Raw genomic sequence first — 13,667 nt, forward strand, 5'->3', positions numbered from 1 at the left:
GCAAATACGCATTAGAAACTATCTATGGTATTAATAGGGGAAATGATGGTGATAACAGAAGCAACAAGACAGGTAGATCAGCACCTTCAGGTTGAGAAGAAACACAATGAAGAGACTGCAAACTGAAGAGCCGAGCAAGATTAACCCGGTGAGGGTCGCCACTGTATGCTAATAATCCAAGAGTGGTGTTTTTTTAAATGGGGGAATAAAACCAGCAGCAGCAGGACCTGCTCATCAGGCAGGAGATCATCAAAGGGCCTCTCAATTCATGGGATAATGTGGTTTTATTCTGATTAATGAGGCAAATATCAATATTAAAATCTAGATTGCCTGATATTCATACAAGACAAACTGATGATTATTTTTCCTGCTCTGTATCAACAAGTGTTTTATCCAAAAAATCAAACCTCACTAATACATTAAACAACCGTGCGACTGTAATGCGGAAAAGACTATAATTATAAGATTTTGATACAGTAACACATTCTTGAGTTAATGCAATAATCAAAAGGAAATAAACTTTTTAAGTTTATCCTTTCGTCTCCTTTATTACGTGAAATGTTGGGCAGCAGTGTAATTTACATTTACATCAGTAACCTACTCACTAACATCAGGAGAAATGCTGCACCCAGAAACTGGGCTGTGAGTGATGTGTATTCTGAGTGGAGAGCGTGTGACTGAGTGTTTTCCTCAGTGTTAAGACAGCAGCCTGTGTTTAAAGGAGATCACTCAGCAGGTCGGTTTGGCTTGTGCATCGAGGACCATGCAGATTAAAACAATGCTATGGAAACTGACTCCTACATACTATAAATATGTCACATTTTGCAGATGCAGGCTGTTCCTACTATGCCAAAGGCAACTCTTGAAAATAAGTTCAAAAAGCGTATCTGTTTGGGTTAATATTATTCGTTTCTAATCCGACACGCGGGTACTTTTTGGCCAACAGTCAGTTAAGTGGCTAATGGGAAGTGTAATGACACCAAAGGCTTTATGAGCTCAAATACAGAGAAGCAAAGCGAAGACAAACAGATTAGATTTAACAGTGAGGGTTCAATAAAATGTAAACATGAATCTCTTTGCTCCTTTCTGATGCACTCATATAACGACTCACACAGAGGGATCACCAGCTATTAACATAAAGTAACGTGCTCACAAGTGCTGCACTGAAACATTTCCAATACATGATGCCACCGTTTCGTTGGATGTGATGCTCGAATTAATGTGTTGTGACTGCATAGATTATGAATGAAAGAATGAAATTAATGTCACCATTTGCAAATCCATCAAGATCTGATTCACATTAATCAAAAAATGAACTGGTTAAAAGGTGCTTAGACATTTTTACAATATTGATACACAAACTTTGTGACATGGAAAGTAAATACATTTACAAAGTATGTGAAATCTTTACCTGCACTACAAAAGTGTTTTAACTTTAATTGTCCTGCACCTCTGTATTTCTCCTCTGCTACATTTCAGATAGAAATAGTAATTTTAAAGATTAAATGAGTAGAATGAATTATGAAAATTAAACTGCAAAACATGTTTCTGATAATATATTATACATTGAAAGAGATTAAACTATTAAACATGGGTACGAAATTGTTAATATTAGCTGAAACTCAAGCAAAAACATTAGAATACTAATTACACTAGTAAAAAATAAAGCATCTTGCATAATTATTCCTCCTTTTTTGGGGGGCATCCCCTTCCCAGAGGTTATAGTGGACATTTGGTTTTATTATAAAAAGGTATTGGATTGTATAATTAGAAGTCAATGCAATGAAGAAAGGAATCTGGATGAAGCCTCCTGAAGTTAATCGCAGATATCTTATATGAATACTAACCCTAATCCTCCAGATCTAAATAACATTTGGCGGGAGATTTGGTGGATTTGGGGCCAAAACCTGCGGCTCTCTGTTTACACGCAGAGCGGGTCTGTCTGTCGGTCTCCCTCCCTCCCTCCCCCGACTCTCTTCCACCCACCATAAGTTTTCGCGCTGAGGACCAGGTGATATTAGCGCCACTGCTTTTAACACCCCCCTCCCACATCTCCCTGGGGCCTCCAATCTGTCTGCTCCAGCCGCAGAGCTAATTCTGCATTATACTGGAGACAAAGGCCCCGGTGATTAGCTTCAAGGTAGATTTATATTCCCAGTGCTGTTTCAAGGTGTCACTGTGGGAGAGGACGCAGGGGACAGGCCTCAGCTGGAAGTTACACACAGCTTCCTTAAGGAAGAAGGAGTCACTCGTTTGAATAAATCTATCTTTACTTTTCTAAAAGTGAAAGTCAGCATGGCTAACATTCAATATAGAATTTTGCATGATAGCTAGAAATCACAAATAATAAAAGTAGGTAGTACAGTCCAGTGTGGGCTGAAATAGTTCAAGAATTTTTTATACCCTATTTCTTCCCTCTCCTCTTTTGGATATTATGTTGGAACATTTTGTTGCATCTTCATCTGCACCAAGACCAACAGAATGGACTTAAAAGCATTAATGTGGGGACAATTATCGACTTTAAAGATTTCAAGAGACAATCATGAACATGTAGGGCCCCGTCTGTCGTCCCGTTCTCCGCACCCAAAGTGAAGTGATATCAAAAGTATTAGTTATTCCATATGCGTAAGTGAAAACATATTGTGGAACTATGAAACTTCTTTAAATCTCACACACATGTCACCAATGATGTACAGTCTCCTCCACAGGTCTGTGTGGCTTTGTTTTTTGGGGAATAGACAGTTTACTACACAATCCTTTCAAAGTCCTGATACTTGTTACAGGCTGATTTGCCAAAATATGAAGTATTACATTATTTGTGAGACATAGGCTAAACCATAACATAACAAGATGCTAAATATTCCTTACTTTAATGCAGACACCAGGCTGAACTTTTGATATCCTGATGTTAAATGACATTACGACTTTATTCTTACAACCTGATTTTATTCACATATTACTTTCCTTCTGCATCGCCCTGAGTATTATAGTTATTCCATATGCATCAGTAAAAACACATTACCCGTTATGTTTTTTTGAACTATCTTTGTCGGATTGTTTTTCAGATTACTACATATTTAAAGAAAAGCCCAGTTTCTGATCTATAAAGCTTTCTGTGGTGGTTATATTACGGTATATTATGTTCAAATGTAGCATATAGTTTTATCATTGCGCATTATATGTGGAATTGCTTTCAAAAACAACTTCTGAAAACTGCTTTTCCCCCGTTTCTGATCCTGCACCGGAAAATACCCGCAGAGTGACACCTCTGTCTCCTCCTCCACTCTTTTAAGTTTTCCCCCGGAATCCTGGACGGAGCGCGCCTGTTGCCCCGCCAACACCACTTTGGGGGCGTGGTGTCTTTTCACGCTGATTGGTCGAAGCCGAGGCGCGCACCCGAGCACAACAACGCCGATTGGCTGGAGCCGACGGCCACCGCCCACTGCCCTGGCGCTGATTGGCCGGAGCGGGCCAGACGCCGGAGAGCGCCAGAAAACAAGCTTGAGCGGGTGATGCTGTCTGCAGAGGACAGATCACAAGTGTCCCCTCCGCAGGACACAACCTCCACAAGACCGGACACACGGAGGACTACCCGCTTCTTTCTTACAGGACATGTCCGTGTGGAGGAACTGTACGTGCTGACAAGTGTGTGACACGGAGCCATCACAGGAGACACGCGTCCGTTCAGCAGGGAGCACCGAGGTAAGGCTCTTCCCTCCAGCGGTTTCCTGTCTGGTCAGCTGAGCTAGTCCCGTTAGCAGCTCATTTCAGTATAAACCCAGTGCCAGTGTGTCAGTGGGAACCAGTGTGGAGCCTGTTGTGTCACAGCGGTGACGAGCCATCTTGGGTAACAGCCCGTTATTTACCTGGGTGTTAATGTCTGGCAGCGACCCCCCCCCACACACACACACACACACTAATGAGTCCTTCACATCTGCTCCAGTGGAATGGCTAAAGTTGTGTTAGTTACTAACCAAACTGCAAAGTAAAACACACTGGTTGTTAGCTTAGTTCCAGGTGCTAGCGTGCTAAGGGCTAGTTAGCCGATGTTCTTTGCGCCAAATCCAGCTGCCCACTCCTCTTCGCGTTTTCTGTCCAGACTGAAACTTCCTTAACTCCCCCCACCCCCCCCTACTCCCCCGCCGCCGCCAAATGTATCAGTCCTCCGATCAGCCTTTGCTTTTACCTTTCTTACACATCCTCGCTGTTTCCCTTCTCTTGTGGATCCACAGGTTTCCCCCATGGAAGCGGAATGTCTCGCCCTGAGAGACCTCACCAGTCCGAGGAAAAGTTTCGCGGTGGTGACGGTGGAGGAGGGAGACCGGGCCGAGCAGAAGGTAACCCCCCCCCCCCCAAAAAAAAAGGTGGTTTACAGCTGGATCCTCGGGTTCTGTGAGGGTCCGGTCGTCTGGACCGGTGGCCAGGTTTCAGATCACCCGACCGAGGGCGAGCTGCAGGAGTCAGGCTGGAGAGTGTGATGGCATCCCAAGTGGTTATCTGATGTGGGCTCAGTTATGAGGGGGGGTGGAGGGCACGTAACAAGAAGCTCAATATTCCTCATTTAATATACAGGCAACCGGCTGAACTTCTGGTACCCGCCTTTTAAATGAGATGACAACTTTATTCTACTAAAGTTTAAACTTTTATCCAGGGTTCCTACAGTCATGCAAAACCTGGAAAAGTCATGGAAATGTAAAATGTGTATTTCCAGGCCTGAAAACAATATAATCCCAACAGCTTTGGAGAAGTCATGGAAATTTGTTATATTCATATTTTCATGTCGTTCATTAACGCTGAATTTTATATGCTTTTAAAAGAAACACGCTTAAAATATAAGCAGGCATACGGTCTCATACTTATTGAAAAGTTCGGTGGGGAAGCAGGCAGGATAAAGCACTATGACAGGGAAGTGTAGATTCAACCATGCTTGGCTACAAAAGTACATGCTATGGGTTACAACAGACAAAGACCTCAATCAAACTATTGTCTCTCATTCATTTGTGTGATTTGAGGTTTACTGTATGCTCTGAAATTCTCATTATTAGCTTAAATACAAAATGTCACCTTTTCATGTATACACAGAGATTTCACAAAATGTTTGGTCATGGAATTTTGGTTTAAAGTTATTGAAAAGTCATGGAAATGCATTGGTCAAAATGTGAAGGAACCCTGTTTATCTTGTAATATAAAGGTTTTTATAATCCTAATATTACGCCGCTATACAATGCAGCTCCAGAGGAGGCTATCAGAGGACATTTAGGCCTCTTTCCAAGTCTAATTTCCATGTGGTGAGTTTGTTTTTAACCACACATCTGTCTCCGTCACAGGAAAACATCTGCACAGAGAGAAGGAGATCCCCAGAGTCCTCCGTCCCTCCCCTGCTGACCCACAGAAGAGGGGCCGCATGTGACCTGGCACATCACATCACCCCCATCAAGCACGGCGCCCTGGCCGAGCCCTGGTCCCCCACGGCCAATCTCAAGATGCTGATCAGCGCGGCGAGCCCGGACATCAGGGACCGAGAGATGAGGAAGGTGCTGTTCAGGCCCATCGAGAACGAGAAGGAGAAGCCGGCGAGTCCAGATACCGTGACGGAGGACATGGAGGTGGAAGACTCCTGTCAAGTACGTGAAATGTCTCCAGAGTAAATCAATAACCACTTTAATATTGTCTTAACTCTTGATAGTTTACTGAGGAGAAGAAGTTTATCACGGTTATTGTTTTAATTAGATAAATGCTCTCCAATGAAGCCAGAATTTCCATATTTGAAAGAGTAAACACTTTTTACCCTGTAAGTACAACTACAATTTCTTAGCCATGACCAATGGAGTAATTTGGTATACAAGCAGCAGATGGAGCCTAAATCACCCCAAGCTTTACAGTTGTTAGTTTAATCCGAAATGTGAATATCTTTCCAGTTTTAATACCTTTCTATGGATTTTAAGAATTGATTCTGTGAGCCCCTGGAGGCTTGTTGCAGAAAATCAAATTTAAGATGTGTGTTATCTTACTGTAACAGGATAATGGGAATGCACAAAGCGTAACCAAAATGTATTTTAGGAATCATCCCCAATATTTATCTGTGTTTCTTCTGTTCAGTTTGAAGCTGTGGATGAAGAGGATGAGGCCGAGAAAAAGCCGAGCAGGAAGCAGAAGAGTCTGGGTCTTCTGTGCCAAAAGTTCCTGGCCCTTTACCCCGATTATCCACCACCTGACAGCCCCATCTGGATCTCCCTGGACGAGGTGGCGACCAGTCTGGGTAAGAGCCAGAAACATAACAAAAGAATGTGTTGACAGGGGAGATTGGCGGCTGCGTCTCGTCCCTGCTCATTCCTGTGCTGTTTGTGAACACTAACCAGAGCTTAATGGTAATGGAGGCAGCTAATGTTCATTTCATGGGCGTTATAAGGGTTTTATGTTATTGGAATTAGATGCGGTTGCTAAGGTGGTCCCTTTGATTCAAATGCACATCACTATTTAAATCAAGAATGCGGCTTTTATTCATTTTTAATCGCAATACTGACTGTTCAGTGAGGAATTTGATCATAATTAAGTTAATGTTTCCCATCTTGCACTCTGTCAGGAGTGGAAAGGCGGCGTATTTATGACATCGTCAACGTGCTGGAGTCTCTGACCATCGTCGGCCGCATCGCCAAAAACAGCTACACCTGGTATGGGCGCCAGCAGCTGGAGGCCACGCTGGAGGAGCTGCAGCGGAGGGGCCGGCAGCAGGGCTACCACCTCCAGATGGAGCTGGCTGCAGAGCCCAGGGAGGCCGGGCCGGGGCGCGAGGATGAGGGAGGGGACGTTGGCAACGGTAATGGACTGACCTATACAACGTTAAATGACCTGATAACAGTGTCACTATTGACAAAAGGTAGTTTGTGAAGGTAAACCCTGGTGACTGGATTTGATTGTTATATTTAGGCATTCATAATGTCATGATTTATTACTTCAAATCATTCTACTTTGGCCCAGAATGTGATCACGTATACATTAGCATACCTGCTTTGATTGAGGTTTCTGTATTTCCTATGGAAACAATTAAAAAGCATACCTCAAGATAATGGTGCACCTCCTGTGAGTATAGCATAGCTGCTGATATTCAGTTTTAGCTGGTGCAATTTAATATGAGCTCATTACAGCCTCTAACCTTTAAAGAGGCTCTGATGGAAACCATTTTATAACAACACAAATTATCCAATATTTTTATCATAAAAATTCTAATAAAGGCCATAATTTCAGGTCTAATCACATCACCAATAGAGCTTTAACAAGTCTGATAGTGAGATTTCATGTTTATATTCCTGTGGTTGTATTTACTGCCACTACGTCTGCCATCTTCAAGATTTCGTCATGTCTCTATTTTGCTTATGGGTGTGTATGATAAGTTAATATAAAAAGTCAGGCTCATGGGTGATAACAAATAGATATTCGTATTTGGTAGTCGATGGAGATCTTATTTGCAGTCAATTGTTTGATATGTTCGTTCTATTGCTGGAATGAGTTGGTTTTGCATGGTGAATTAATGTTAATCTTCTACCTGATTGCCTGGTCTTACATACTATATGCACCCATGTCGTTCACAGCTGGTGGCAACAGGAAAGACAAGTCTCTGCGGATCATGAGCCAGAAGTTTGTCATGCTGTTCCTGGTTTCCAAAACTCAGACTGTCACTCTGGATGCAGCAGCAAAGATCCTGATTGAGGAGAGTCAAGACTCGTCCAGTCACAGCAAGTACAAAAGTAAGAAATCCAACATAACCAAACATGCGCAGTGATCAGAAATCTGAAATGTGGCATAAGGACTCCTTCCGTCTCTTGTATTAACCAAACCTCCATGTATCTTTAGCCAAGGTGCGGCGACTGTACGATATCGCCAATGTCCTGACCAGCCTGGGCCTCATAAAGAAGGTGCATGTCCGGGAGGAGAGAGGCAGGAAACCGGCCTTCAAGTGGCTCGGCCAGGTTGAATTCAACAACTCTGGAAATGGCGGTAAGAATCAAAGTCACGTTCTGATATCCACGTGAAAAAATTTAATTAATTTAGATACCCCTGAGTTCACATCACTGTCATCCTGCTGTTGGTCATTATTGCCGTCATGCTAACTCAGACCTTAACCTTTAGGAAGTACTTTCAACATGGCAGCGGTCACTCCTGACGCCACACAGCCAATAGCAGGGCAGGACCTCAGAAGAGCCAAGATGGCACGCCACGCCTCCTTCAACATCACGCCAAGGTCTGTGACCGTTCAGCGGCTGGTCAACTCCGCCCCCAGCAGCCCACGACCAGAGCTATCGGGTAAGAGGCGCTGAATTTTACAATATAGTCAGAAATACAGAAAAGTCACTTAAAGTTGAGCATTTGTATTTTCCTGTTTAATAAAACAACTTGATTTCTCAAAACTCAGGTCTGCCAAATCAGCCTGTGGATTATTCCAGGAAGACTGCAGGCCTCAACGCAGTTTGTCGACTGCAGTTTGGAAACAGCTCAGAGTGAGTTAGAAAACACACACACACACACACACCCTAGCTTGACACTCATTGACAGAATGCATCCTTACTCTGATTTATTTCCTAGCCCATACCTTCACCCATATCTTCACTGTCTAGACTCGGATGTCTGTACAAGTACATACACACATAGTGTCCATGACGTCAGAGGACATATCTTGCCAACCTAACCGTAAACTTTACCTAACCGTAAGACACACGTCACCTTAAAATGTATCAATTTACATAAAGGACCAGCTTTTTGTCCCCAGAATGTGACCGTGTAAACAGATTTAGGTGCCCACAACACACACACACACACAGATCTGTAATGGCCCTGTCCTTCCCTTGGTATAGATTTATATCGTGCACTTCAGATTAACTGCCGAAGAATTTACAGCACACAGTATTTCTAACCTTTGTCAGGAAAGGAACTGTGCTGGAGCTGTTTATAGAAACGGTTCATCTCAGAATGTATCCGCTGTCAGAGCGAGGCGCCACAATTACTTTCAAATGGATAAACTCGGTTTCCATTTTCACATCAGGCTTTAATAGCTATCTACTGTTTTAGTTATTAGAAGGTGAGAAGTAATCTCAATCGCTCATACATAACACAACACACTCCATATGTTTGCATTGGCTGATGAGCTTAGCTTTAGGCTGCGTGTAACAGGAGCTGGCTGCTGAGGATATGAATAGTTATGGTCTCATGAATGTATATGTTGGCTTCTTCAGACACAGTAGTGCCCAAGGCTGTGGCTGCTTAAGTGTTTTTTGGGGGGAGGGAAATAAGACAGGCAAGTGAGTGTTGAAAGAGGATATTTAATACACAAGGGCTGGGTAAAATCCACCAGGGGCAGTGGCAGCCCACAGGACAGTTAGAAATCTGCACATCAGCAAGAGAGATCAGAGGAGCTTCTGCTTCCATCTCCACCACCAGGAACTCTGCAATGCTGCAGGGAAGTAGCCTGGGATTTTACTGGAGGAAGCAGGCACTAAAGCTACAGCCATACAAAGACATTTTGTTTTTAAAATGGCTGAAGACTAAAACAATCTCAATCCAGGGGAGCATTTTAGTCTGTCACATACCAACACATTTGAAAAAACACGCCACAGTAAATACAAAGAAGACATAACTCTTGTTCCCTCAACTGTGGAAACCGTTGCTCTAACCCAGTTGTCATTTAGACATAAGAGAAATGGGGACCTAAGCCTAAACCACCGCTGTATTGGATGGTGAAGCCTGCATTGCTCAATCAAGTCAAATAATATTCCCAAAAAATCTTTAACAGGCTTTTTTTCTTCGTTTCTCCTCAGTAACCGTCCCAGTTTGGCATTGCAGCCTCACACCCACAGCAGCCATCAACCTCCGTCCTCCACCCAGTCCACCCGGCTGACACCTTCCCTCCAGCCCGAGTACCACTTCACCTCCACCTCCTCTCCCCACTGCTTGGCCTACCTGCCCAGCCTGTCGCAGCCGTCGGTGGTGATGCTGTATGGGCCGTTAGACAAGCCCCACCAGATGCCCGAAGGTCAGAGATCACCCGGGTTGGAGTCTGAGGAAGGGAGGAAGAGGCGGAGGAAGGAACGAGAGGAGGAGGAGGATGCAGTGGTGAAAAAGAAGGGAATGTCTGGATTAGAGGAATGTGACAAGGTGAGGTGAAACTTGATATGTTTTGGTTCTCTGTTAAAGTTCACTGAGAACAACAGGATTATTGTTGGTTCAGTGCACTTATATGATTGCACGGCATTAATAAGTTCTGTTATGCAGAATTGGATTTTTAATTTAAAGTATGTGATGTAAAATTTCCTTCCAGCTGAGAGGTGAAGCTCGGAGGGAAGCAGAGGAGCGTTCCACCAGAACCTCAACGAGTCGCCCCACAGGCCCCGGCAGAGCATCTGATGAGGGTCTCTGTGACAGCAGCAGTGAGCCCCCCCAACCGTCACACTACCTCTACGTGCCCAACAATGCAGGTATATACAGATTTTTGAAAACTATGATCTTTTGGGAAGGGGTGGAATCTGCCCTCCTTAAAATGAAACTTGACCAAGTAAGGGAAATTACAATTTCATTACGAATGTGCTCTTTGTACATAGATGATCATAAACCTGAGGGAGTAGTTGGAGTTCTTGTCCTATAGAGATTGTATTAAAGCTGACACACTGTAAGAATATGTGGTAAACAGGTTTCTATGGTCATTAGGGGTGGGAATTGGCAAAAATGTGACGATTCAATTGTATTGCGATATTTGGGCCACGACTCAATAGTATTGCGATTCTGCAATTTATTGCGATTCATGTCCCCAATATTATTCAAAGGCATTACAAAAAATGAGGAAAAAAAGACTGCTCAACTCACTTCAAATGTCACATTTAATTCTGTGAACAACATTGTCTTCTACACATTAACTGAAGTGCAAAAACTTTGTCCTTGAACATTCAGGACACAGGATCTTTGTAATTATTTTCTGAATAGGAGACCTCTCACATGAACACTGAGCTCAATCATATAAATAAGAGTAACCTAGAGCTTCAATCAAATTGAGACCTGCAAGGTCATGACCCAAAATGTTAAATTAATTTGGGAATATTGGCATTTTTGTTCAGAAAAAGGAGTTGGTCAACCTGCTAAGATGTAAAGTGCTCCTGGGCCGTTACTATATCTCGTGCAGTGGAGAACATCCTTTACGCATACACACTAGGTATCTTTTAAACTCTGAAACTCTCCTCGTCATGCTATGCCAGCCAGGGGCTGTTACATATATAATTGTAAATAAATATTTAATAAAAAAAAAAAATAACAACGCGATACTGAACAGAATCGATTTTTTCCCCACCCACTAATGGTCATGACCTTCCAGCAATGAGGATTATAATGAGTGAAAGTTGCTGAAACTGCCAAATTCAGTTTGAACAAATGTTACAATGGGTAGAGGAGTAATTTAAGCCACTCTGTCGCTAAATATACAACTACAAACCAATATGTTGATATCAGTTACAATGAAAAGAGAAGAACGATTGTTGATTGGATTATCTCTTTGTTTAACCATATACTGAGATGATCAACAATCAGCAATTTCACTGAATTAAGTAAATACTCACTTAAATTCATTCAGATATGAACAAATTATCCACTTCACAGGAGACAAACACTGAATCAAGACACCTGTGTGCTAAGAGCACTTGAATTCCATCACCCTGTCTCATTGTAGGTCATGTGACTTCTATCACATGACTTGATTTAATCACCATGTCAGTTTATTGATAAAACTAGAAGGACAGAACATACTTCCGCCAAAGACGCTAAAGTATCAGTACCCTGAACATGATTGTTTTCATCAAGATCCATGAATGATCTGTCCTATAATATAAAAGAAAGAAATTTCCGAAAACCAGTTGAGTAGTTTCAGTGTAATCCTTCCAACAAACACAGATGAAAACATAACCTTGGAGCACTTTTATTTACATTTTCTCCTCCTCTGTCTCCAGGTCTGAACAGCCTCAACTTCTTCCTCTCTGCGGGCCAGAACCCGGCCAGTCTAGCACTTCCTTCCGGCGGTGTTCCCACCCTGGCGCTGCCCTACGTCCTGGTGCCCTCCTCCGCCCTCTCCCACTACCCCCTGGTGGCCGGCGGGCTACAGCAGCAAGGCTCGGACAGCCACGCCAAACTAAGCTTCAGTCTACCCGCAGTGATGTCACCTGCCCACTTTACAGTAGGGGCGGCGCCTTACAGCCTGGCGCCGGCAGCCGCACCAGACATTAGCTGGTCGCCGGTTCCATCGCCGTCCACTCCGGAACAAAGCAAGCTGTACGGGTCAGCACTCTGCGCCCCACCTTCACCACAGGGACCCAGACAGCCGCTCAGCATCAGCACATCAGAACCACTGGTAAGAGTTTCAGTCCGTTGGTAAACCCCAAATGATCACAGTTGAAAATCATCACATCCTCATCGATCTGGGCTCTGAAAACATTAATTTAGCCATAATTTCCCTTCACATTGAACCATGAGCTTTCTGGTATTACACAGTGTGACGTGAGCATCTGTTCTGTGGTGGGTTTCCCCTCATTTACTCATTCAGACTGATTTTTGTGGGGCAGCAGCTCGAGCTGATTAATCTCATGGTCCTTAAATAGGGTTTAATGTTCCCGTCGACACAGTGAACCCAAAAAGGCTCTGCTGGCATTGGTCTCATTGATCAGAGCAGAGGCACTGGATGGGAAATGAATGCAGCATTATAAACAATAGGACGAATCAATGACCAGGCTGTGATTTGGAACAAGTGATACCTTCCTGAAAACAGCAGGAAAGGAGAAGCAGGGTCTGGTGCCAGTTACTGAGCAGAGCTCTCACAGAGATTTCTTGTCAAATTGCACCGTAAAGATGAATCAATTCATCATTTCTTAAGTAGATTGACAGAAAAGTGGTTTTGATGATGAAATATCGTTAAATAAGGACAAGCTGGTATGGCCGAGAAGTGGTTTTTATTATTTTTAGGAAGATATATATTGTGTATATATATAAATTTAATTGTTACCACCTAACAGCAACTTATTAAACAAAGGAACTCGCTTCCCTCCTTTATGCCTTCCAGTGTCAATCCATCATTTTTATTTACTGACACAATACAATCGTACAGAGCTTTTTACAGGGAGCTCTTAAAGGCACAACAAATACATATAGCTGTAGGGATCTGTAGGAACTATAAAAGGATTTTCTCAACAACTTACATCTCTCTCTCTCTCTTCCTCAGACTCCACATACTCCAAAGGACGCCCCAGCGTCTGCTACCAAGGCCTTCTTCCAGACACCGGGCACCCTGGGAAGTGTAGTCAGCGCTGTTCCAGCTGCACGAAGAAGAGGCTCAGCACAGAGGAGGCTGGACATCGGCCACCCAGCGACCACTTAAAGATCTTTAGGTGGCTCAGATTCTATTGTAACATCCAGGTCCTGGTTCCTACAAGGAAACAAATGGTTTAAAGCCATTGGTGCTGTTTTTATCAATGAATTCAGGTTTTCCTTTTGAAGTTTTTAGCAGTTTTTAACTGTTTGATGAGGCCTAAAAGAGTCCAACATCTTTTAACGACTACATTTTTACCAAATTCTTCCACTATTGGTCGATAAACAGTTCAAACGTGCCCTGTGGTTCTGGTGCTGTTGTTGGAAACTTGACTTCA

At 43.2% G+C, this 13,667-nt stretch overlaps 1 protein-coding gene across 1 annotated transcript; it reads left to right on the forward strand.

Moving 5' to 3' along the window:
• The first annotated feature begins 3,651 nt into the window (after positions 1–3,651).
• On the forward strand, positions 3,652–13,399 carry e2f7 (E2F transcription factor 7). Its single transcript, XM_061080348.1, has 13 exons — positions 3,652–3,702; positions 4,233–4,337; positions 5,328–5,624; positions 6,100–6,259; positions 6,584–6,817; positions 7,590–7,745; positions 7,852–7,995; positions 8,128–8,301; positions 8,411–8,495; positions 9,810–10,151; positions 10,315–10,466; positions 11,982–12,379; positions 13,244–13,399. Exons 2-13 carry the CDS (start codon positions 4,242–4,244, stop codon positions 13,397–13,399), a joined length of 2,394 nt encoding a protein of 797 aa, XP_060936331.1. The 5' UTR covers positions 3,652–3,702; positions 4,233–4,241.
• The last annotated feature ends 268 nt before the right edge of the window (positions 13,400–13,667 follow it).

Source organism: Limanda limanda, chromosome 1 (genome assembly GCF_963576545.1).
Source record: "Limanda limanda chromosome 1, fLimLim1.1, whole genome shotgun sequence".
Taxonomy (NCBI): Eukaryota; Metazoa; Chordata; class Actinopteri; order Pleuronectiformes; family Pleuronectidae; genus Limanda; species Limanda limanda.

Coding starts and splice junctions, on each gene's coding strand:
- e2f7 (XM_061080348.1), top strand. CDS start 4,242: ATGGAAGCGGAATGTCTCGCCCTGAGAGACCTCACCAGTCCGAGGAAA. Junction 4,338..5,327: donor GAGACCGGGCCGAGCAGAAG/GTAACCCCCCCC, acceptor TCTCCGTCACAG/GAAAACATCTGCACAGAGAG. Junction 8,496..9,809: donor CAGTTTGGAAACAGCTCAGA/GTGAGTTAGAAA, acceptor GTTTCTCCTCAG/TAACCGTCCCAGTTTGGCAT.